Source organism: Pantherophis guttatus, chromosome 6 (assembly GCF_059756535.1).
Source record: "Pantherophis guttatus breed Tessera chromosome 6, ASM5975653v1, whole genome shotgun sequence".
Lineage (NCBI taxonomy): Eukaryota > Metazoa > Chordata > Lepidosauria > Squamata > Colubridae > Pantherophis > Pantherophis guttatus.
Genome location: NC_142068.1, coordinates 71,047,016 through 71,073,458, shown reverse-complemented (window position 1 = coordinate 71,073,458; position 26,443 = coordinate 71,047,016). Strand labels below are relative to the sequence as shown.

At 38.6% G+C, this 26,443-nt stretch overlaps 2 protein-coding genes across 3 annotated transcripts in view; one reads left to right on the top strand and one right to left on the bottom strand.

The window, feature by feature from the left end:
- Positions 1-7,867, top strand: part of STAMBPL1 (STAM binding protein like 1) — a 43,318-nt gene extending 35,451 nt beyond the window's left edge. For both annotated transcript variants that reach the window (XM_034430360.2, XM_034430361.3), the window contains exons 8-11: positions 1,048-1,185; positions 3,302-3,414; positions 4,796-4,895; positions 7,557-7,867. In XM_034430360.2, coding sequence (XP_034286251.1) covers positions 1,048-1,185; positions 3,302-3,414; positions 4,796-4,895; positions 7,557-7,613 — 408 coding nt within the window. In that variant the 3' untranslated portion in view covers positions 7,614-7,867. The remainder of the gene's footprint in view (positions 1-1,047; positions 1,186-3,301; positions 3,415-4,795; positions 4,896-7,556) is intronic.
- A 710-nt stretch (positions 7,868-8,577) lies between these two features.
- On the bottom strand, positions 8,578-25,461 carry ACTA2 (actin alpha 2, smooth muscle). The gene is made up of 9 exons (XM_034430363.2): positions 25,239-25,461; positions 19,316-19,486; positions 15,929-16,057; positions 15,525-15,635; positions 13,907-13,991; positions 13,654-13,815; positions 11,130-11,321; positions 10,295-10,476; positions 8,578-8,905 (listed from the first exon to the last, which is right to left on the bottom strand). Exons 2-9 carry the CDS (start codon positions 19,442-19,444, stop codon positions 8,762-8,764), a joined length of 1,134 nt encoding a protein of 377 aa, XP_034286254.1. The 5' UTR covers positions 19,445-19,486; positions 25,239-25,461; the 3' UTR covers positions 8,578-8,761.
- Positions 25,462-26,443: the final 982 nt, after the last annotated feature.

Below are 26,443 nucleotides of genomic sequence, written 5' to 3'. Positions count from 1 at the left end.
AGTTCTAAATTATTCCTTAGTCCAGGAAGAGAAGTTGAGAATATTGCTGCTGTTTCAGATTATAGAAGTACTAAAACAGCCCGACTGTGTGGTCATAGACCAATTATGTAATGTAACAAAACCTAAATGGTAGCACAGACCAAATACCATATTTTGCACAGCTTTAAATTCAATTCAAACCATTTTGAATTGAAATGCCTCATTGTGAAATGTGAAGTTTCCTAATTTGAATGAAAAATAAATAGCTGTTTTGAGATTAAAACAATATTTTGATATGTTTTGAACAAGTTGTGTTTTACACTCAGAAGAGAAATGTTAATATTAAAAAAACCCTTCTAAAATATACAAAACAGTCCATCATATTTTCAGGGGCAGACGTTTCACATTTGAAATAGGGTATTCTAAATTCAAAAGTATTCACCTCAAAACACCTTGTGCATTTCTGCTTTGAACTATTGAACTGCTTTTATGAGACTTCTGTATTCTGGGCAAGAAAATGGAATTTAAATAATAAGAATAAGGAAATAATAGTGTTTAATTAAAAAATAACACCTCCCATCTTTACAAGAAAATAGATCCATATCCTTTAAGAGTCTTCACTTAACTTACAGTATACAGCAACTATATAAATAAATAAGAAAGTAAGTTCTATGGTAGGCCACAAGATTTATTCTTGGATTTTCCAAGTAGGAATGGTAAACTTTTGTGTTATCAATCTGTACTGAACTAGAGCAGAGGTCTCCAACCTTGGCAACTTTAAGACTTGTGGATTTCAACTCCCAGAATTCCTCAGCCAGCTTTCAACTCCCAGGAATTCTGGGAGTTGAAGTCCACAAGTCTTAAAGTTGCCAAGGTAGGAGACCAGCCTCCCTAGTACAGGAACCTCCAGGGCCCCTGTTCTGCCTGTTGTTTTGATGATTCTTTGGTATTGATTGGGGTAAATGTGCACAGCTCCTGTGAAATAAATAGTTAAAAAATTTGATTGATGCCAATGCTGGTCTGGGGATTGAAGTACTTAAGATATTTCCTTGGACTTGTGTCTTACAGACTCATAATGAATTCACTATTACTCATGTAATCATACCAAAACAGTCTGCAGGACCAGACTATTGTGACATGGAGAATGTGGAAGAGCTATTCGGCGTTCAAGACCAACATGATCTTCTCACGCTGGGATGGATCCATGTAGGTAGAGATAAGTATGCTTGGCTAGATAGTAGACATTTCTTGCAGCAGGAGGAAATTCCACTGTAAGGTTGCATTTTCTTTAAGCTAATGTTCAGAGCTGCATGCCATCTAGTATAGACCAGATCAGCTTTCTTTCTCTCAGACAAACGTATCTTTGCATTATACATACATACATACATACATACATACATACATACATACATACATACATATGTTTGTATATGTATGTATGTGTGTTTTTATATTCATATGGACATTCTAACAGATGACATAGATTGGATTTGGGGCAAAATGTAACCTTTCTTCATTCAGAAGTGTCTCCCTTGATCCAAGTAGTCCTGAGAAAGTTTTATATTGAAAAATGTTTCCAAATAAGATCACTCCAGAAGAGATGATGATGTCAGGTGTGGAATGAGTGACAGGAGGTCAGGTTAGAAGGATGCCATGTTCTTTATCAGTGATGGTTAACCTTTTTAGTGCCGAGTGCCCAAAGAATGCGCACTCGTGAGGAAATGCTCGTGCATGTGCCCGAACCCCCAAAATGCAATGCGAGTGCCCCCCCGTGCATGCGCCCCGCCCCGTGTATGCACGTGTGTCAATCATGCATGCGCCCCAGGCCCCCCCGCACCCTCTTGGCTTCCAGGTTAGTGCAGGAGGCTTTCCAGGGCCAAAATGAGGCACGGGGGGGGGGCAGGCCCCGTTTTGGGCCTGGAAAGCCTCTTGCACCAACCTGGAAGCCAAAATGGGGCGCTGAGCAAGCCCCCACACACACACCTCCTCCACCAACCTGCACCCCGCGCATGTGCCCCACCCCCTGCGCATAAGCACACATTCCCTGCATGCATCCCGACCCCCATGCATGCACGGCAGAGATCCTAAAACCAGCTGGCCAGTGGGAGGCATGCGCGCATGTGCGGTGGAGCTGGGCTGGGGCGATGGCTGGAGTGCCAGCAGAGAGGGCTCTGTTTGCCACCTGTGGCACGCCTGCCATAGTTTCGCCATCAAGGTCCTATATCAATGATTTTCTACTCCACCGTTAGAGCAACAACATTTAAAGATACTGTTTGAATAAAGTTCAAATTTGGCGATTGTCTTTTTTCCTCCTTTTCCTTAAATCTCAGTCAGTTCTTTTAAAATGAGATCACTGTTCTTGGGACGTGGCTTTGAGACTTGCTAATTAGGTACATCTCTATTAGTTACAACATTAATGTTGTATGGCATCAAGTCACTGTGTATGAGTAGGGTAGCTAAACATGTTTAATAAATAAACATGGAAAGCTGTCCTGGGTCAATATTAAAGAACATTTTCTGTTATGGTATCAGCTATTTGGAACATCATCCCCATGGAGATTAGATTGCTTCAGCTCTATCGGTCTTTCTTAAGGCCTTGAAGACATCTCTATGTCACCACCAGATGGTGGCTGGATTATATAGCAGAGCCTGTGAGGTGGTTATGTAAATGTTGACTTGATAGTGTTTTGGTTTTATTTCAGCTGCCAATTATGTATTACATTTTCGTATATGTCATTTTAAACTTTTGATAGCTACCCGGAATCATGCTTTGACATTGTGAGAGGAAAGGATGCCTACAAAATGGCCACCATCTATGACTGCTGTCTCTTTAAAATTCTTCATAGCCAGCACAGCAATTGCTGGCTATAAAAGTTGAGCAGAGAGACAGCTGGGTAGGGTGTTGTTTCTGGGTGGGAAAGAGAGAGAGAAGGAGGTAGGTATATGTTTGTAAAGCAGCCTGAAGCTGATAGAAAGAGATACTATTCTCCGGCAGTAGGACTCACAAGGAGTAATAGTTGGAGGAGCAGTAGGAGGAGGTGTAGCAGCAATGGGGAAGAGTGGAATAGAGAACATAGAGCCTGTGTGTGCTTGGGAGTGGATTACCTAAGGACTTGTGGTGTTGTGTTAGCTCTCTTATGTTTTGAAATCCACTGACTTGGGTATACTTAAAAGAACCTGTGACAGAGAGGATGAAATAAATAACATTTATTTATTATTTAGTAAATAATAAGTGGGTGCAGCTAATTCTGACTTCTTTCTTTTGTATTCATAAAATAGACCAAAAGTCACACTCTATGTAAAATGTTGCCTTTCTCTGCAGTCCCATCCAACCCAGACTGCGTTCTTATCCAGCGTTGATCTTCACACGCATTGTTCTTATCAGCTGATGCTGCCAGAGGCCATTGCAATTGTTTGTTCACCAAAACATAATGAGTGAGTTTGAGCTTCCTTTTCCATCCTCAGATAACTATGTTCAGATAATTAGTTTCTTGTGTTCTATACTATGTGTTCTTAGTTTATTGTGTTCTATATCGACTGTAAAATGTTCAAGAAGGCAAGCAATGGAAAAAAGGGGGAAATGCATATTGTACGAGTTTCAATCTTTACAGATAATGGTATGCATTTTTAGAATCAAATTTAATTCCTGAATATTCTTTGTTATGTTATGCCTTCTGTTATGCCTTCCCATACTGCTCTCTCTCTCTCTGTTTTATTAAACCTGAATAGTTTTATTATTGAACCTCAGGTTCTCAAATCGCCTATCTCACTTTTTAGTTTTTTTGGGGAAGAAAATATTAGGGGTAGATGAATAGACATAGAGATTTAATAGAAGTCTTCCTTCTCCTCCATGGGCCATAGAAGAAACCTTTGTTAATCCTGCTCTGTGCTCCAATCCATGTTGTTATAGTCCAGAAATGTCTCATTAAATGGTAGTGACACTTTTATGTTTGCGGTCTTTTTTATATTTTTTATATTTATTTACATCCTTTACATTAAATATGCCAGGGATTTACCTTTTTCATGTAACATGCAATACGTTTAGCCTTGATTAAATCATGGTTCGTTTTTAAGTTGTGGATTTTTCAAAAGTAGGATATTTCATTTGTCATTTTAACATTTTTGCTGAAGCAATCAAAATACTGTAGACCTCTGGCCCATCATTTCAGAGATCACTTAAATCATTTGCAATGCAATTGTGCTAGAGGAATGACTATCTTAATTCAGGGAAAGTTTATCTTTGCAAGGAAGCCTCTCGGCATGAGAAGGAAACTTATTTCTGAGCATTAGATAGTCCTTGGTTGTCATAGTATTGTAGTGACAGGTTTCTCAACAAGGTGACTCGTCATTAATGTAATTTTCAAAAAGTGACTTGAATTGTTGAGTAAATGGCTTCTCTCAGTACTGTATGTTGTGTCTCCATTAGTAGCCAGCTGCAAATTCAATTTGCAGGCAGATTCCATTAAGTTATTGTGTTCTTTGGGCAACTGAGATCAGCACTATCTCCTATAGATGATAGTTGGGTTAGTGCTGCTTTCTTAGATGTAATATCCGCCAGGCTGGGCTATCAATGTAAAGATTTTAATTGGTTTTAAATGGGATTTTAAATTTGGAGTTTTATAAATTGGGCCTATTATTTAATTATTTTAATTATTTTAAAATTTTGTCTGTCTTTGTGTTTTTAATTAGGCTGTACACCATCCTGAGTCCTTCAGGAGAAGGGTGGTATAGAAATTAATTAATTAATTAATTAAATAAATAAATAAATAAATAAATAAATAAATAAATAAATAAAAATATTTCTTTTGTTTTCTAGGGTGGGAATCTTCAGACTTACTAATGCTGGCATGTTGGAAGTTTCTGCTTGTAAGAAGAAGAGCTTTCACCCTCATACCAAGGATCCTAGGCTATTTAATGTAAGGGTAGCAGCATATTAATATTTAACATTCTGTACATTCACTGCCCCACTATTCAAACATGCAGAAATGTGAATGTAGTATAAGTTGAAATCTAATTTCTTCTTCTCTAATCTAGTTCATCCAGATCAGGGCTGTCAAACTCGCGGCCTGCAGGCCGGATGTGTCACATGCTGGCTACGCCCATGCCCAGTTTAGCGAAGGGGAAAAAGTCATGATTCATCATGTGACAACACCATGACAACACGAGTTTGACCCCCCCGATCCAGATGGTCCAATTCATATCACCACCCAGCTTGGAGAAATCTCAGATTTATATTTTGGCAGGAAGATTGAAAAGAATGGCACTAGGACGGACATTAGTTCAACAATACTTAGATATGTGTTCATTTCATACATCAGTATATTTGTTAATTTGGATAGGAAGCGGAAATTCAAATGCAAATTCAAACATGCCTGCAGTGAAGATACAGAAATTCTGCCAAAACTGCTAAAGGCAAATGTTACCTTGCAGACACATTGAGAAACCCTTGCAGAGGGTCAGATGCAGGATGTAGAAATTAAAGTGGGTCATACTGATTTGCTATAGCTGCTGTTCCCAACCCCTCACCTTCCAGATGTTTTGCACTGCAATCTGTAGAATTCAGAGTTTGCTAACAAGATAGTCTTGAGAGCCTTTTCTTCACTATTCCTGTCTTGTTCATATTCTAAACCTCTGTAAAGGTAAAAGATATACCGCTCAGTGTCATTCTGTGAGTGAGATGGATGCTCTCTCAATGAGGATGCTTACCACAAGGAGGTAGAGGGTTTAGTGAACTGGTGTAACAAAAACAGCCTCATTTTAAACATAGAAAAAACTAAAGAGGTTATTGTTGATTTCAGAAAAGGCAGGCATAGCCATACATCTCTACATATAAATGATTCACCTGTGGAGGTAGTTAGCAACATCAAGTTTCTGGGTGTGCAGCTTACAAGTAGGCCAGCTTGGTCACTCAACAGTGAAATACTGGTAAGGCTGGCTTAGCAGCATCTACATTTTCTATGTCGCATGAGAAAAGTACATCTTCCTTCCACCGTCCTTACCAGTTTCTATAGAGGGATAATTGAAAGCATCCTGTCATATGGCATTACAGTCTGGTTTGAAAGCATTACTGCTTCAGACAGGAAGACGGTGCAGAGAGTGGTGAGGATGGCAGAAAAGATCATTGGCAGTTCACTTCTGTTTATCCAGGACATAGCATATAAGCGATGCTTGAGCAAAGTCTGCAGAATTGTCTGGGATGCTACACATCCTCTTCATGACCCGTTTTCCTTGTTACCTTTTGGGAGGATGCTTCATGGTATTCAAAGCAGAACCTCTAGATCAGGGGTGTCAAACAGGTAGCCCGTGGACCGGATGTGTCACATGCAGGCCACGCCCACCCTGGCTCCCCAAAGGCAAAAAATGTTGTGATACATCGTGATACATCACGTGACGCAATCAAGTTTGACACCCTTGATCTAGATTCAGTCAATTTTGTTGCATACAGCATCAACCTTGTGAACTCTCAAGATATATATATATATATATATATATATATATATATATATATATGTATGTATGTATGTATGTATGTATGTATGTATGTATGTATGGTGCAGGTATATATTTATGTATGTATATAGCATGTGTATATGTATGGGTTTGGGTTTGGGTAGATATAGACTTTCCCTTGAGAGCAGGCAACAGAATTTCATTTTTAATGAAATTAGAAATGAAATTCCGGTGTGCTCTCAGTAAAAAAATGACAAGTTATCTTATCTCTAAATTTGATAAATGTCAAATCATTTGCTCAAAATTGAAATGTAAGAATACCCTGTAAAAAGATATACTGTATTAAAAACTAGCATAGTTGCCAAGATTGTTGGATATGTGTGTGGAGAGAGGGATTTGTCTGTTTTCATATAACAAAGATATAGATTTAATAGATAATTATTCATTTTCAAAATGAACTTACTCCTCTTCCTACCATAGAAACCAAGATTGGATGATAGCCATTTGTCCCATGGAACTGTTTATATTATCCTACAAAAAAAAGTAAATTACCTTTCTTACAGATTATAAACCTTCCTACATCCCAGCATCCTCATGGTTTATTATGGAGAAAGTTAGATAATCAGAAGAACTAGGTCTGTTAAATCATGGATACCACCAAACCAGATGAGCAATGTGGTTAGGTTTACACTGACCAGAAATCTTGAAAATAGGTAACAGTACCTAAATAATGTTGGCTTTTACTATCTCAAGAACTAAACCAAGTTAGACCTTAAAACAGAAAATCTTCAGGAAGTTTCCATTTATCAAGTTGCGTTAAAAATAATCCCAGAAGCTGATAAAGAAAATTATATAGATGTGTGAATGAAATCACTAGGAATCCATCTTAACTCAAGGAAATCTTTATCTTCTCCAAAAGAAGGAAGAACAGAAGATGGTTGTTTGAAAATGCACCTTTCAGAGTTGCAATTGGATCACAGCCTTAGGGGAACCTTCATCCCTAGATGAATATCCCGGTGAAATAAATCCACATTTCCCTTAAATTGTTGCAGATTTGAATTATTTAATTTTGCAGCAGCTGCCTAATGACAGATAATCTAAGGTTAATCTGGTGTTTTCTTTTGCAGATCTGCAAACATGTCATTGAAAAAGAGATAAAAATAACTGTGCTGGATCTGAGGTGATACAGAGAGAAGAATACCTTCGGTAAAACATAAGTCCAAAGGAAAACAAGGCTGTCCAGTTTTCCTAGCGTTTTCCAAGTTACTGACATTTTATATTTGTATGTTTTGAATTTAACAATTTGATATTTATTGCCCTTTTCTCATTTTGAAGTTATTTCATTGTACAGTCAAAATGAAGCTCACGGTGGCATTCAGTCCGGGTATGTTATTTTATTGGAATAATATGACAATAAAGTGAACTTGACACAATGACAGTCTTGACTCCTTTGCAATTTTTTTTTTCTTTTCCCCCCCCTCTGGACTATATATGATTGTTTTCCTGCCCTACAGGTATCCAGGGGTGCCTAAGTGTGACATGTGAATGTTTACAGCATGTTTAAAAATAACACTAGCTATAAAATAGATTTGGAAATATGGAAGAAAGAACAGACTCGCCAAAAGGAGCAAAGCAGGTTCTACTGAGAAACGCACAGAAAAACTCTGGTCAAATAATAAAGTGAACAATGAATGTGTGAGCTCACAAACACGAGTTCCTTCTATTCAACTAGCTTCAGTCCCAAACACCTGCTACTGCATTATTAAAGGGTCAGTGTCGCCTCCCTATAAATTCACTGAGAAGAAAGAACCTTAAAATAATTCTGATTTTTTTCTGAGTCACAGCAGGTAGAAGTCAGAGGGCATGGAGAACTGAAAACTAGGTATAACCATAGGATTTAGGGAGGAATGGCAAACAATTCTACTTATGCATAAATTACAGTGTGCCTATCTAGGTCTAAAATGTAAAAATAGCTGCTATCTTTGTGTGTTCTCCAGTGGATGATTTAAACAAGCACAAACTTCCTTTAATCAAGATTCACATTTTCCACTATCCGTAGAACTTTAATGCAAATATTGACTAGTATAATGTTGATCTGCCATGTCTCACTCTTTTTTCCAGAGGAGAAGGAATACTATTTACTCCAAGTAGAGTATGAAAAAGTTGAGGTTTATTAATAAAAAAATTCAAAGCACCTGAAAAGCATGTTTACAATTCTTTCCTCCTCTGCCCCCTAAAAACCTCAAATACATCTTATTGGAAACCCAGCTAATTGTAAGGAAGGTACTTGGGGTAGGCTAATTAGAATATTTTTCACAGAAGGGGAAGCAACTCAGAAGCATTTGCGGTGAACAATAGATGGGCCAGCTTCATCGTACTCTGGTTTGCTGATCCACATCTGTTGGAAGGTGGAAAGAGAAGCAAGAATAGATCCTCCAATCCAGACCGAATACTTGCGCTCAGGTGGAGCAATAATCTGAAGGAAAAAGGATTGAACAGATCTTATTGAACTACTTCAAACAGAGAATGTTACAAATTATGCAGGCATCATTTTTCACATTGCAAAACTGGTAACAGAGACTTCATATCTGTATGTAAGTAATGTATCTAACCCAAGCAAATGTGTTTATTTTTGATGTTGCACATCTAAGGGTGAAATTACACAAATCATTTTGGACAGAAAAATGGGCTATACTCAGTTACTTTAGACCAGGGGTTGGCAACGTTAAACACTCAAGAGCCACAAAGTTCCTAAGTTCCAGAAGCCCCCCGTTCAATTCTGGAGCCGACCGGAAGTCCAGTTCCCCCACCATAAAGTCTCCTCCTAGCATGGCATCCTTTTTTCCTCTGCCGACCAGAAGTACAGTCCCCCTCCCACCATAGGGTCTCCTCCTAGTGTGGCGTCCTTTTACCTCTACCTGTCCTAACCAAAAACCCTATCAATTGTGGAGCCGACCAGTGATGGGGAGCTGCAGCAGAGGGATGAGAGAGCCACATGCGGCTTTAGACTCTTACAGGTGTTATTTACTTGGGTTGCATTTCTATTCTATTTTTAAAAGCAATGCAATTCTATGAATACTCTGTGTGAAAATAGGAACCTTTTTCCCGAGATTCACTGTGATAAGGAAACATGATAGGTACTTTAAAAAATGATACTGACAAGTTAAATCCAGTCACTACTGATGTGATGAATTTCCTTATGGGAACTTTCTTTCAACATCAACCTCTTCAATTTAGGAATTCGGATTAGGATTTAATTTATCCCAATGAAATGATTAAAAAGAAAATCCCATTGATGCTTAATTTTGATTTTTAAAATATTAAGTTAAATCCAAATTTGTTTATTTCAATTTAATTTTCATTTGATTTTCACTCAGATTCCTTTTGCTGGAATGTTAGTGCTTTGCATTGCTTTTTGTTAGCGTTTTCATTGACTTGTATTTGAGTGCATGTTGCTGCATTCCCTCATATGGCTACTGTGAGATAAAATCCATTTCATGCTGAAGATCCAATTTTCTCAAGGCAAAATAAAAGTATCCCAGCCAAAGGAAAGTAAACATAATTTTAAAATATAAAATCAAATCAAACAGAAAATACATTTCCAATAACCATTCCCAGTTCAGGGGTAGAACTGAGAAAATGATTGGTTTAGGATTTTTCGTGCCTTCAACTCACTGATGACTCCCAAATATTGCTGAACTATAATTCCTAGTGGTCCTAGCCTGCATGGCTAATGGTGAGGATGCTCACAGTTGCAGCTCAGCATCTGGAACATAGCAGATTCCTCATCTCTAGGAATCCTGACATATCATGTAAACATAGCCATCTCTGGCACTGAATTATGTAGTGATCAATCAAACAATACCTTTATTTTCATAGTGCTGGGAGCCAGGGCAGTGATCTCCTTTTGCATACGATCTGCAATGCCAGGATACATGGTGGTCCCACCAGATAGGACATTGTTTGCATAAAGGTCCTTTCTGATGTCTATATCACACTTCATGATGCTGTTGTAGGTAGTTTCATGAATGCCAGCAGATTCCATACCTGACAAAGATTTCAAAAGGAACGCTTGTTAAATATTCTTAAATAACGAATTAAACATGTTAAATCTTTTGATTTACAGTACCACCTCAAAATGATTTACAATCAAATGCTGAAAGTATTTATAACCTTTTACAAATAGAGCAAACGTTATCTGAAATAAAATTGCATGGAAAGTTTATACAGGTAGATTTAAACATTTAAGATTGCTGAAAACCAGAAATCTGAATGAACAAATTGACTTTTTTATAGCTGTCAAAGGGCAGTCCAGTCATATGACATGGCATGGGGACAGGTGATAGATGGATACATGGATGGATATGATAGAGATAGATGATAGAGATAGATCAGATGATGGATGGATGGATGATGGATGGATGGATGGATGGATGGATGGATGGATGGATGGATACACAGACAGACAGACAGACCAAGATTAAAGCCAATATGGTGTAGTGGTTAAGACACCAGGCTAGAAACAAAGAGATTGTGAGTTCTAGTCCTGACGTTGGGCCAGTTATTTTCTCTCAGTACTAGAAACCATTTCCAAAAAGCCTTGGTAAGAAAATTTCTGGGCCTAGTCTAGGCAGTTACCAGGAACCAAAACTGACCCGAAGCACACAAAAATATAACATTATGTGTATATATCAACGTACCAATGAAAGAGGGTTGAAAGAGGGTCTCTGGGCAGCGGAATCGCTCATTCCCTATAGTAATAACCTGGCCATCAGGCAACTCATAGCTTTTCTCTAGGGATGATGAAGAAGCAGCAGTGGCCATCTCATTTTCAAAATCCAGGGCAACATAACAGAGTTTCTCCTTGATGTCACGGACAATTTCACGCTCAGCTGTGGATGAAATTGGAAGAAGAGATGTCTGCATGAACTCCTGTTCCATCGGATTCAAGAAAAAATGCAGTCTTGTGGTGTTTGCTTTAGCTGTAGTTTAATATTTATGCTGACTGAAATTAAATAAACCAATTCAACATTTAGCATTTTTATCATAAATGTATTATCCTACAAATATTCTGAATTTCCCAAACATTTTTCATTTTCTCCCTTTAATTTGTCAAAATTAAACATTCTAGATGGATGTAGAATTCAATATTTTTTTACTACCGGTTCTGTGGGCATGGCTTGGTGGGCGTGGCAGAGGAAAGATACTGCAAAATCTCCATTCCCACCCCATTCCAGGGGAAGGTTACTGCAAAATCTCCATTCCCACCCCACTCCGGGGGAAGGATACTGCAAAATCCCCATTCCCTCCCCACTCTGGGGCCAGTCAGAGGTGGTATTTGCTGGTTCTCCGAACTACTCAAATTTTCCGTTACCAGTTCTCCAGAATCTGTCAGAACCTGCTGAATTTCATCCCTGGATTTGTCTAACTTCAGGAACTGGTCGTTTGGAAAATAAAATCTGTGCTACTATTTGGTTGCTATTATATTGCAATCAAATGTCAGGCCTGAAAGACCAGGTTCATAGATGAAGATCCAATTCAACTGATTTATTCAATTCAATTCAATTGATTTATTGCTAAACAAGTTATGCATAGAAATCTTCTCAACTAATGTTTAGCACCTGCTTGGAGTTAGATAAGGGTCCACAGAATTTGGGGGAAGGATTGGATTTGTGGCCACATCAGGATTCTAGGCTGATTCCTTTTTTAACTCCACCTCCAGATTCTCCATTCCTCCTACACAGTGTTTCAATTTCAATATTTCAATTTCAATATTTAAAAAGGGAAAAAAATCATATCAAATTTTAAATATTTGAGTTTAAATTTAAGCAGTATTTTTCACTGAGCTTTTTTGAGTGGGACACACACACACACACACACACACACACACACACACAATCGGGGTGGGTTCTAAAATTTTTTACTACTGGTTCTGTGGGCGTGGCTTATTTTGTGGGCATGGCTTGGTGGGGGGGATAATGTAACTGGGTGGTCGTGGCCAACTTTTTTTTTTTTTTTTACTTTTAAAAGCATTTTTTTCTGCAAACTTAAGAGGTTGCAGAAAAAATGCTTTTAAAAGCCTCTGACGATCAGGCAACTCAGCTGGGATCGCCAGAGGCTTTTAAAGGTATTTTCGGCCGAAGAGGTTGCAGAAAAAAATGCTTTTAAAAGTTAAAAAAAAAAAGCCTCTAATGAGGTGGGCGGGGTAAGTGAGTGGCGACCGGGCCGGGGACTGGTTCGGGGGTGTGGCCAGCCAATATTATTACCAGTTCTCCGAACTACTACAAATTTTTACTACCGGTTCTTGCGAACTGGTGTGAACCGGGAGCAACCCACTACTGTATATAATTGTACATTCTACTCTATGCCCTAAAGAAGACTTCCTGGTTTCAGGGCTAGTAGCTACATGTATAATGGCAGCATGAAATGAGAGCAACATCCTGTGTGATAAAATTCCCCTTCTTTCCCTTCTTCTTTCTCCTTCTCCAGTCCCTTGAAACACCAAAGTGCTCGATGAAGTTCTCCAAAGTTCTAGAACTGGTACACATCCTTAATGCAAGGATAATAAGGAACCTATTCTACTCTCGGATAGACACTATTGATTACAATCCCCTATAAACAAGGATCCCTAGTTCAGAGCCTGTAAGATACAGCAGGGATTGTCTATAGTAGACAATTCTGATTTTATTTCTCCAGAGGCCATGAGTTAGCAGACAATGATTTAGAGGTAAAGAAACTTAGCAATGCAGTTTCTCATCCAGTGCCAGGCTATAATTTGAATTACTCTTGGCAGAAAATAATTTATTGCATCTGGATAGGTGCCAATTTCTGCTCTACTTTTTTCAAACCGTAAGTAGGTTTTTTCTTCTTCTTGAGGTTTCCGAGAAACTAGCTGTGGGTTTGTCAGGAAAACATTATAAATTGCAACACATTTTCCTCTAAGAGAATTTGGCACCAACTATAGATACCTTATGCAATGAACCAGTTCGGCGATCTGTCTGTATTCTGACTACCAACAGCAATCCATTTGAACCCAATCTCTGGGTCACTCTTTTGTGACCCAGAGACTGTGATATTATATATTGATAATATGTACCAAATTTTACATCAGGAAAATATATAAATGGGAATCCTTGTGGGAATATTTGAAAATAATTTGTTTTATATAGACGATAGGAGCATATAAAGCTCTATGTCAGTGATGATCACATGTAATTTCCTTACCAGTAGTAACAAATGAGTAGCCTCGTTCTGTCAAGATTTTCATGAGGTAGTCGGTAAGATCACGGCCAGCCAGGTCCAGGCGCATGATAGCATGGGGCAGAGCATAGCCTTCATAGATTGGCACATTGTGGGTGACACCATCACCAGAGTCGAGCACAATCCCTTGAGGTAACACAAAACAGGTTTTGATTGCCTTCAAGTCAACTCACTCTCATTCATGTTCTGAAGGCCCAAAGCAGTTTCTCATTCTTACCTGTTGTACGTCCAGAGGCATAGAGAGACAAAACAGCCTGAATAGCAACATACATGGCTGGGACATTGAATGTCTCAAACATAATCTGAAAATAATTGAGAAAAAAATGAATAAATTCTTCCCTTGGCTTATTTTAATTTGAACATCAGTAGGCCATTTTTCTAAACTATTGCAAGGGGCTTGCAATGTTATAAAATATTTTGTAACTGTATTTAATAGGTAGATCACTGGTAGTAGATGCCTATTAGATGTATAGAACAATACCTCCCACAATTCTGCAGTTCCATCCAATTATTGATATATAGCAATAAGGGCATTCTCAATCTCTGAGGGAGATGGGAAGTTTAGAAATAGGAAATATAAATAGATGATAGATGGATAGATAGGAATAGGAAATATAAATAGATGATGGATGGATGGATGGATGGATGGATGGATGGATGGATGGATGGATAGATGGATGGATGGATGGATGGATAGATAGAGTGAGTGAGTGAGTGAGTGAGAGAGAGGTGATAGATGGATGATAGATTAATAGGCAGATGAGAGAGAGAGAGGAGAGAGAGAGATGATGGATGAGAGGTTAATAGGCAGATGATAGATAGATAGATAGATAGATAGATAGATAGATAGATAGATAGTTGTCTTCTTAAGTTTTTGCGGCTGCGCATATGCAAAAAATTAAAATCTCAGGTGTTTTCCCGCGTCATTGTAAATAAGTTGGTTAAAATGTTTAAAATTCTGGTTAAAATCCCAGCTTAAAATCTTCTAAAAATCCTTACAGAGCACTCTGCAAGGTCCTTTAAAACCTCAGCTAAAATCCTACCAGTGACTTTAAAAGTTTTTCTTATAGCAACTTTTCGACAGGCTCACAACCTTGTCATCTTCAGGCTCTTGTTTTGTTAGAAGCTATGGGTTCTCTGTTGCGAGATCGGAGCTGTCGCTTATCTATATTTGCTGCTGCTGACGTATGCTGGCTTGCCTGCAACTCTGTGTCCCGATTGGAGGACAGCAGTTTTTCTTCCTGCTTCCTCCTCCTAGCTGCTTGGCTGCGTGTTACAGGCCCAGCTTTCTCAGATTCTCTATTATTATCTGTCTGCTGTAGAGGGGAAAGGATTTTGGTAGGCATCACAGCACCCTTGATTGTTAGTTGAGATCTCAGCCTATCTTCTGGTTCGATCCTCTCTCTCTCCCTATTGCTAGCCACCCTCTGCAGAGCGGGAAGAATTCTGGCAGGCCTTACAACACCACTGGTTGCTTGTCGGAATCTCTGCCTCTCTTCTGATGTTAACACTCGAGTTTCTCTCATTGCAGGTCCCCAAATACTTGATAACCTAGAGGCGTCGTCTCGTCTGTTCATATTCTGCGGCCTCTTTTCATTTTCGATGGCCTCCCTGATTATTCTTTTGTTGAGATGTTCCTCTTTCGCCACTGTTCTGGTTTTATTAAAATCAATATTGTGTCCCGTGGCTTTCATGTGTTGTACCAAAGAAGAAGTTTGCTCTTCTTTCCTCACTGCATTTTTATGTTCTTCTAAACGCACACTTATTCGTCTATTTGTCTGTCCAATATAAGATGAACATTAGAAGAACATAAAAATACTATATATACCATTTACCTGTGTCATTTTTTCTCGGTTAGCCTTTGGATTCAAAGGTGCCTCTGTAAGCAAGGTTGGATGTTCTTCAGGAGCCACGCGGAGCTCATTGTAGAATGAATGATGCCAAATCTGGAATAAATGGCAAAATGAATTAGTAGCGTTTATGAGAAACATCTCTAACTCATCCCCACCCCTTGGACAATTAACCAAAAATCCAAGAACAACGTAGTGCATTTTGAATTGCCAGAAAAAGAGAAAAGAACCCTTGATCAAAAATATGTAAACATTAGAAACATTTTTGGCATTAAGCTGCATAATAAAATTCTAAAAATTAAGACGTAATATGAAGCCATCTCTGATAGACATTGTTAAATCTTAGACAGATAGATAGATTACATCTATCTAAATGGCAATTTAAATACCTTCTCCATATCATCCCAGTTTGTGATGATACCATGTTCGATGGGGTATTTCAGGGTCAGGATCCCTCTCTTGCTTTGAGCTTCATCTCCTACATAGCTGTCTTTTTGTCCCATGCCTACCATCACACCCTAAAAGTTAAAAAGAGAGAAAAGATACAGTACATGATCACATCTGGTTTAGAAGCAAACTGGGACAGAAAGCAAAGTTATCATCATTTCATAGTGTTACTTTTCTCCAGTGTGTAGCTATGATTCAGTGCTCATCCACATTAAGCCACGGCTCGTGATTCCTTGAGTGACATAATTATTGAGGTGCACATGACATCCAAACCAAAAACCAAGTATGCCACATAATCACAAGAGTGTATGGCACGTGTTAGCCAGGGATCACCGAAATGGCTGGCTACCTCTGTGAAAGGAAATTTTTTAGGCAGTGTAATCTTACCCACGGGATACCTGAAGGCCGGTAGGCAATTGAGGGAGGCTCCTTCCCTGTCCCTACATGGTTTATTCGCTCACAGGAATTGAGCCGTCGAGCTGCTGACCTCGGCAGAGTGGAGGCTCAGCGTCTTACCAGATGAGCCACCGCAGCCCCATGTAATATAATGATACAATACAATACAATACGATGAAATGAGATGGTGATGGTGATATGATATATGATATATGATATATGATATATGATATATGATATATGATATATGATATATGATATATGATATATGATATATGATATATGATATATGATATATGATATATGATATATGATATATGATATGGCATGGCATGGCATGGCATGATATATATATAATTATGTTCCTATACAGTATGTTGTGTTTGGTTATTGTGTTAATGTGGCATACTTGGTTTTGGTTTGAGTGTTATGTGCACCTAAATAATTATGTCACTCAAAGAGTCACAAGCATACATATATATGCACTGCCCTGGGTCACAACAGCACTGAACCATTTAGCCTAATGTAATCTGAGATATTTTCAATAATAGCTTTCCTGAATAAATGCTTTTCCCATTCCATTTACTGGAAACGAGAAGTGCTCTTTAGATTCTTCTGGGCCTTGCAACCTGAAATCCAATATGGATTACTCATCATTATTTTACAATCGATTCAATTTACATTCAGCCAATCAGGGTCCTCCTTGAACTGTCACTAGACAGCAACCACAATAGAGAACAAAAGAGGTCAGTTAACCAGGCCAGTTGAATAAATAGCTGCGTAGGGTTTCTCTTCTGAATTGCATCCAGCAAATTATTTTGAAATAATTAGAATTAAAGTTTTCCTCTTTTTTATTTTTTCTATTTTTTTTTCCTATTTTCATTCCACCTGTAATATGTCATTGAGATAGTCAATCTATAGACAAACATCAATCTTCTCACTGTTTGTAATATAAATTACTCTGGGACTCCCTTTTGACTAAAGAAGAGAATAAAAACAATTCACTGAGATAAAAGGAGCAGAGAGCCATCTAACACAAACTTTGTAGTAAATATGATTGTAGTCTATAAGATTATCCCAGATCAGCCCATGCATGTTTATCTAGAAGTCAACTCAAGTACCTCATACTACTTCCAAATAATTGTATTTAAAATTGCAGCTTTTGGTAGAAAAGAGAGAGAGAGAGAGTAATACTGTATCTTCTTCTTCTTCATCATCATCACCAATAGATTACAATATATGTATTCTTCATCCCACTGAACCACAAGAATTCATCAGACTATTATATTGTTGGAATATTAGTGTGGGTGATTTCCAGTTTAGTTTGTAACCTGTGCAGTCCCAGTCATTTCCTATATCCAGATCTGAGCAAGTTTACTCTCCACTCAGTTCAGCTGACAAAAAATATAGCTTGAGGTTTATTTTAAAAAATTAGTAAATTTTAAAATCAGATAACGGCACACAGGGGAGACAAAAGCAGGGAAAGAGAGAAATGTAAACAAGGAAGAATATAAAGTAGCTATAAATCTATATCAAGAGGCACAGAGATTTTCAAAGCCAATGAAAACCATGCAGTAGGCAATTAGCATGGTTAACCCCAAAGGGAAGGGCCTTTGATTATTCCAGCTTTGAGCCATTTATGTACATAATGGCAGCTGAATAGGAAACCAGTTTTACCACACGAAGGAAACAATTTGGTGGACAGGGATGGTTTTATCGAACATATGTCTCATATACTTCGTTAAAAATTTCAGCAGTTTCAGAGTTTTCACAAGCAATGACTCTGAAATGTAACATCCGTGACTATTTAGAAAGGGGGGGGTGTTAAATAATTTTATCAGATTTGCTGCTATTTTATATTTCATTTCCTGGCAATCCTAAAACCCATCTTTACCACCATTTGTGTGTATTCCATCTCCCATCATACCACTTAAAATATATTTATTCTTTGCAATCAAAAGCAGCAAAGAAGAAATTTTAATTTCTGAAGAAGAAATTAAAAGAGGTTCCCAATTTCCTGTGAAAAATTATTAATTTCTAAGACAGTCTGTAGAGATTCTGAGTCATCCAGCTCATGGTTGTCTCAAAGGTGCTTTTTCAGGAGGCATCTGGACTTTCTTGTTTTTTTTCTTTTGAAGGCGTTTTGCTTCTCATCCAAGAAGCTTCCTCAGCTCTGACAGGACAGTGGGGAATGGAAGGATTTATATTCCTTGCAGACAGCTGCTCATTTGCGTCCTTTTAGAAGGTCGTTGAAGCACTTGGAGGTTTATCTGTGTCCTCACAATATAAATCATTCTATTTCCCCACCATCCAGTCAGAGTTGAAGAAGCTTCTTGGATGAGAAGCAAAACATCTTCAAAATCCTCAAGGAGCCTGAGTGGCGTAGGAGGCTAATGCCTCCTACTAAGGCAGCATTTAACATCCAGCTGCCTGCAATTACTGCGAGTTCAATTCTCACCAGGCTCAAGGTCGACTCAGCCTTCCATCCTTTCTAAGGTGGGTAAAATGAGGACCCGGTTTGTGGGTGTAATAAGCTGACTTTGTATAAAATATACAAAAATATGAAGGCTATTGCTTAACGTATTGTAAGCCGCCCTGAGTCTCCGGAGAAGGGCGGCATATAAAAATAAAGAAAAAGAAAAAGAAAAAGAAAAGAAAAAGAAAAAGAAAAAGAAAAAGAAAAAGAAAAAGAAAAAGAAAAAAGAAAAAAATAAGGAAGTCTAGTTGCCTCCTGAAAAAGCACCTTTGAGACAATTTCTAAGGCACCTGTTCAAGAACCTGATTGAAAGGTCCTCTTTATATCAACTGCACTAATCTAAAATAAACAACATGAGGACTGTGTCATGGAGTTGAGCGTGTCTACAAGTTTTCCATAGTTTCATTTCAAACGACTGTTTTGATTTCTTTGCTAAGCCACTGAATTGTTCATTTACCTGATGCCTTGGACGTCCTACGATGGAAGGGAAGACAGCCCTGGGAGCATCGTCCCCAGCAAAGCCTGCCTTACATAGGCCAGAGCCATTATCGCAAACCAGAGCCGTGCTGTCCTCTTCCTCACACATCTTCTAGAGTCACTTTCTGAGACTTTCCACACAGGTATTGTCCTACAAAGAGAAGGGAGAAGATCCAATGAAAATATCCAACGTTTCCAGTCAATAAAGGACAGCAGAAGGTGCATTAAAACATGTAGCTTCACTTTCTGTTTGAATAGGTAAAGGGAAATCAAAGAGCGGTAAAGGAATTGTTTAAAGTCTTAACTTAAACTTCCTAACTTAAAGCAGAGGTGAGGCACATATTCCTAAACGCAACCTGATTAATTCTAGATGGAAGAGCTAGAGGTTGGGAGATGCAGTTCAGCAAACTCTGGAAGTTTAAATCTGCCTAACTTAAAGCTAGTTTTACTTTTTAACTTAATGAATGAATCTGAGCTCAAGCATAAACAAACCGCTGTACCTGGCCTGCGGAAATCCAGATGAACCACAGATGGCAGCAAAGAGACTACTTTACCTCTTTGGCTAATCTTGATTTTTGCAACCTCCATAAGGTAACTTGAGCAACAAAAACTGATTACCCTTATGATAAAGCTGCATGTTTTGGACAATTTGGTCCAGTGATTAAGGCACCAGGCTAGAAACCAGGAGTTTCTGAGCTCTAGTTCTGCTTAAGGCAAGAAAGCCAGCAGGATGGCTTTGAGCCAGTCTCTCTCTCAGCCTAACCCATCTCATAAGGCTGCTGTTTGGGGAAAATAGGAGGAGAAAGGAATATTAGGTATATTCATTGCTTTGAGTAATTTATAAAAATAGTAAAGGCAATTTAAAAAAAAAAAGGTAGTGATGGTTGAAATGTATTAGAGAAGCATATAAAAAAGGATTAAAGCTTCCCCTACAGTTTGTTAGTCCTTTAACCTACACCAGGTCTCCCTTATTTTAAGAAGCAGAATGAATAAAGTGCATCTTTAAGGCATGGTTTTCAAAACTTACAGGAAAAGAACAGAACGTGGTCCTCGAGTGCAGAAAATTTATCCTACCTGAACATTTCAACTTTCGTTCTACAATATATACATTTCTCATTTGATAAGAAAGAGAGAGATATAATTTCTTCCAGATAGCTGATGACTTTATATCTACCCTGTTTCCCCGAAAATAAGACATCCCCTGATAATAAGCCCAATCGGGGTTTTGAGCGCATGCGCTAAAATAAGCCTCCCCCCAAAAATATTTCAGCCCTCCCCAAAAATATTTAAACGCAGAGCTGGAAATCAGGTAAGACGGCAAGAGGAGCCCCATCTTACTCCACGTGCCCCAAAATAATATGACTTCCCCCAAAATAAGGCCAAGCGCTTATTTTGGGGTTCAAAAAAATATAAGACAGGGTCTTATTTTTGGGGAAAACACAGTAATACCGGTTTGTCCCAGTTCAGGCGAACTGGTAGTGGCAGCGGTGGGAGACTCCGCCCACCTGCCCGGATGTCATCACGGACATTCTGTGCATTGGCAGAAGCACCATGCATGAGCGAAGCAAGCACGCACACATACACGCTCACAGTTCGGAACCCGTAGCGAAGGAAGTAGAACCCACTACTGATGGACATGTATTTAAAAATACTGTGAGAAAAGTAGATTGTCCGATCATAGCCAACATAGTTAATGAACTTGAGCTGAGGTCAAAACTCAGGCCTTCTCCAATATCAAAGGCAGGATATCACACAATCTTTTAATTGTGATTCAGAATATTGGATAATACACCTCAGAAGTCAGAGATGTAGGCAATTAAGTTTTTTGCTTTATTGAGTTGCTCATGCTTAGCATTTAAAAGAAATAACTAAAAATAGCCAAAAAGGCATGGGATAGGTTGATCACCAGATAATTGTCTATCAATAATTGTCTATCACCAATCAATAATTGTCTATCAGATAATTGTCTATCACCGGACAATTATCTATCAAATGCACATAAATGGATTATAAAGGCTGGATTTCCCACATTAGATGTGATGTGTAGGTTCAAAGGGAAGAGGATTTTACTGAATTGCATCTGAAGGGAAGGACACATTTTGGAAGATAGAAAATGGGGGCACAGGGAGAGGTTGGTGGTACCTCCCCATATATACCCATTCTCTGTGATTTTTATTGCATTTTCTTCCCTCAAAGATTCATGGTGATGAGATTCCAATGTGTTTCCCATCAAAACAAAATTGCTATATTATAACACTTAGTCCTCATGTGGCATTAGATCTGAAATGTGTTGAATGTGTTATTGTGATTGTGTGAGAGAACCTGATATAAGCCAGGAGATAAGAAATACATATTTATGAATGGAATATAAACATTGAGGGTTTTTTTCCCCACACCTTACAAGAGGACAAGTGAATTAGTGTGAGTTCAGTTTATGGATACACTAGTAAAAATCTCACATTTGCAAATAATAATTTGTCATATTTGCAGGGGACACACATCTCAAAATGTAGTGTGTAAACGAATGCTGTGTTGAATATTCTGTAGTATAATTACTTTTTAATCACCGTTACTTTTTTGAGAAAGTAAAATTGAATGAGAATGTGTACTGTAGTTCAGGATAAATTCTTGGACGAAAGAAAGAAAAGAAAGAAAGAAAGAAAGAAAGAAAGAAAGAAAGAAAGAAAGAAAGAAAGAAAGAAAGAAAGAAAGAAAGATTTTCCAAAGAAATGCTGAAAAAATGCATTTTATAAGGATTATTCACTTATAGATAAACATTTACTAAAAACACAGAATCTGCACCTATGCTGAAAACCTCTGACTGATTGGGAACAAACTATTTCCTAATTAGGAAACAAAGCCTTTTAAAAGGCTGTTTTTGGAACAGAGCAGAAAAGGTCAAGGGTTCCTTGCCTCAAACTCTACTCAACTGAGCCAAAAAGGGAAATAATATCCTTAAAGGGAGGGGGAAGAAGGGAATGCTGCATTTCTGCTTCAGCAGAATGGGGAACTCTAAATGAAAACCATATTTAGTAACTACCAGAGCTCAGGAAAAATCAGGGAAACCAGACATTTCAGGCAAGACTTTTAATAACAGCCAAGCAGTCATTTAAAGCTCTAGGAACCTTACAGTAACTTGCAGAGCCCAGAAGTCAGCACTAAACCTGAAAACATGCATGTGTGTCCTGCATAAGCTCTGGAAATAATTGTTGTGCTTATACACAAAGTTAAGCACAATCATGACATACAACAAGAAAGACAAACTCTATTATAAATTCATTGCTTGTCATCCACAGGGTTAACTGATCTGAGCTGCAAACATCTGAACGACTACTAAAAGCCAGAAAATAATTAGAATTTTCTGTGCTTTTTAATTCCATCTTGTGGTTTTCTGATTTTTGGAACTTAAATCTGGTAACTTTAAGGCATTGCTTGCTGGGACTAATAACAACAATAGCAACTTTCTAGCCAAAACAAGCTACATGTGTCAGAACAAAATAAGTGATATATGATAGCAATATAACTGAAAATCTACACTGAAGCAGTTGAAAAGCACACCAAAAAAGTCAGTTCAAGAATAAGGGGAATAATTCAAATTCAGGTTTAGTATCTGAAATAGTCTCCCTTTAAACAGATAGTCTCCACTGGCCGAGAATTCTGCAAAAATGTGTAACTATGGGAAAAGTTCTGGGTTTTATGTTACCCTGAATTAAATTGTGTTCACACAGTTTTCTAGACAATCAATCAATCAATCAATCAATCAAGTCATAGACCAACAGACTTCTAGACAATAAAACAATTCGTTTGCAGTGACTGTAAATCCAGGGTTATTATTTGTAAACCATGGCTCATTACTAACAATCCATTATTTTCAAAAGTGTGACTTATCATGGCTTACAGATCTCAGGAGTGGAGTTCACATGTTAACCAAACCTAAAGCATACAAGCCAGAGTATGGCTTTACCTTTTACCATGTGTGAAGTCAGTCTTTAAGAAATCAAAGTGGCAATGAACTCAGAGACAATGAAGAAAAGGCTGAGTGCAATGAACAACATTTAAATGCACATAAATACCACTACCCTCTTGCATCACTGAATCCCAACTGCTATACTATTCCTAGTGTTAGTGATTATTATTTATAATAATTTAATTAGAGTTAAAATAATAATGCTGAAAATAAAAATACCGTGTATGTTACAGAGATGCCCAGCTTACCAAAAGCATGTAAATTAAAATAATAGGAAGTTTGATGAAATATAATAATATATATTGTATCATTGAGACAAATGAGATTTCTGTTCTTCATATATTTTTATATTTGGATTAATAGGATATAGAGGAACAGAGTTCCATAGACGTTCATTGAAATTCCCCCCCTCTCTCTCCCTCTCTCCCTCCCTCCCTCCTCTCTCCTCCCTCTCCCTCACCAGTTTGAAGGACATTATCTTTGACTGTCTACTAAAAGGGAAATTTATGAAAGGATCAGTGATACAAGGAAGAGGTTTTAAAATGGTTAAACAAATAGTATGATTATTACTGGTATTAATTGATATAAATGCAATGAATATTGTTGTAAATATTATTATTTACTTTACTTTCCTTTACTTTTTACTTCCTAAAATGATTTGTACCCAGACAACACTGTTCAATTGAAGTTGGAATTTTTATATACTAATAAAATAAAATCAAAAGTTATTACGAAACAAAAAAAAGAATGTCTACTAAAAGTAAATAGGAAAAGGGTCTGTCTTGAATCATGCCAGACAAGATCCTTTTGGACTCATTACAAGCCTGTATTTGATTGACACTTATAAGCATCCTCTTCAATTATTTTTTGTAACATTTACTGCTCAGAATTATTCTTAGCTGTCATTGAAGTAGTAATAGGGTGATGGTATGTTTACTTCTAGTGAACTCTCACCTAAGGATACTAAGCATGGTTTCTATTCTCATACTTAAAGAGCACAGCAGGCATTTCCATAAAAAATAACCATCAAGCGAACACAGGTTGTTACTTACATAGGCCCTTGAAGCAACTGAAATCAAAGTTAGTCCTTGCCTTCTTGGTAATGCAACTGTCAACTACTAAATACGCTTAGATCCCAGGGCTTCTGGTTTGTCTGAGATGTGGGAATGCAGATGAAGGCTTGAAAAAAAAAATGTACCAAAAAATGAAAAAAACCTTTCTCAGTTCCACCATGAAAAACTGGACTCATGATTTGTAGTTACAGCTTCAAAAAATGAAGCCTTGTATTATGGATCAGTTTGAACTGCAAGAAGCCAAGAGCGGGGGAGCTGTCCATCAGGATGACCCACACCAAGAACAATGTAAAACAAAAGATCGTATTACCGAAACAGATGGAAAGCTGTGCAGAAAATTAATTCAGTTGTGCAAAACCTGTTAGCCCTATAGCTATTTTATCTCTGCAATTTTAAGGATGGAAATAAAGGATAGAAATGAGACCAATGCAGAAAGCAAATTCAGTAAATCTGCTTTCAACCTCACTGACTTCAGCAGGAGAAAACAGTTTAAATCTTTAAAGGAGTTAAAAATGCTTAACCAAGAGGTGCCAATCCACACAATGCTATGTGTGTCGCAAATTCATTCAGACACAAGCCCCCCTGTGTTAAATGCTTCACCCCTACAAAATGTCTAATGCAGGGAATCATTCTTATGGAGTTCAGTTATAGTATTACTTCCAGGTACATCTGCAGAGCCGAGGGCTACGCAGGAACTGTGCTTCTTTCTTCTGAACCCAAGAGCAAAACCTATTAACTGTATTATGCAGCTGAGACAGAGATTGTTCTATCTGGAGACACCCCTGAAGAGCCAATTCCCCAATGCTTAACTCAGAAGACAGTTTCCACGTTCTCCACTCTATGCTGGGTTTAATGCCACTTACCCTTCTCAGCTCAGGGTGTGTCGTTCTGGGATGGTGCACTGAGAAATGGCATATTCTCTGACTATATAGCCTGTCTCCTCCCACCAGCTCACCAAACAAGGAGCAAAGCCAGTCTCCATCTCCATCTCTCTGTCAAACAGAACCATATAGGGGCTTCTCCACAAATCCTTCAGTTCTGGGTGGCTGCTGGTCGCTCGGGCTCCTCCGCTCGGCATTCCTTTCTGCTGTTCACAAAGCCAGGAGAAGCTTTTTGGCTGCCTGCTATATAAACACAAGGAGAATCCAAGCTTGCTGCTACTGAGAGATTCCTGGGGTAGTTGGTGCATCAGGGACAGTTTCTGGCATGGAGCAGATGCTTTGGCAAGATCCATGTGTACTATATGCACGGAGCTGTCAATGGAGCACAAGAGGAATCATTAATCCTGCCTTGGTTCCATACTGGAAAGATCTCATTCACAGAGTAAGGGGAGGGGTGGGACCAAACGTTAGAACTGCCAGAGAGATTAATGCCTCCTTGTGCACAACAGGAAAGCAAAGCTGTGATTTGATTTTAGAACTATGTGGCCACTAAGAAAAGTGGTAAGGCAGAGCAGATGCCTTATCAAACATATGACTAAGAGATATCCTGGGTTACAATAGTCAAAACAAAAGGAAAGGAAAACTATGCTCATGATGTACCGTATTACAAAAACATGGGTTATTGCCATCCCAAAAGTGCTTTTTCCCCCCCCAAAACGCAATTTGATTTTCTTGGTTTTTTTCTTTGAAAACAGATTTGACAGATTAACAGAGTTGGGAGGGACCTTACAGGTCATCTAGTCCAACCTCCCCCCCACTCAAGCAGGAGACCCTACACTCGTGATGGCGAACCTATGGCACGCGTGCCACCTGTGCAATATGGCACGCGGAGCCATATTGGTGGGCACGTGAGCTCAGCACCGGCACACATGTGCACGTTGGCCAGCTGATTTTTGGGCCTTCTGGGACCACCGGAAGTAGGGAAACAGGCTGTTTCCTGCCCTGGATGGCCTGTGGAGGTGGGGAAGGCTGTTTTCACTCTCCTCAGGCTCCTAGAAAGGCTCTGGAGCATGGGGAGAGCAAAAAACGGTCCTGCTGGGCCCACCGTGCCATCATGTGCCAAAAGCGCAGGGGAGTGCAGGGGAGGGGTCGTGTGCACATGCACAGGGGGCGGAGCGCATGGAATT

Coding starts and splice junctions, on each gene's coding strand:
- ACTA2 (XM_034430363.2), bottom strand. CDS start 19,444: ATGTGTGAGGAAGAGGACAGCACGGCTCTGGTTTGCGATAATGGCTCT. Junction 13,816..13,906: donor TGCCTCTGGACGTACAACAG/GTAAGAATGAGA, acceptor TGTTACCTCAAG/GGATTGTGCTCGACTCTGGT. Junction 10,477..11,129: donor CTTTCAACCCTCTTTCATTG/GTACGTTGATAT, acceptor AATCTTTGTCAG/GTATGGAATCTGCTGGCATT.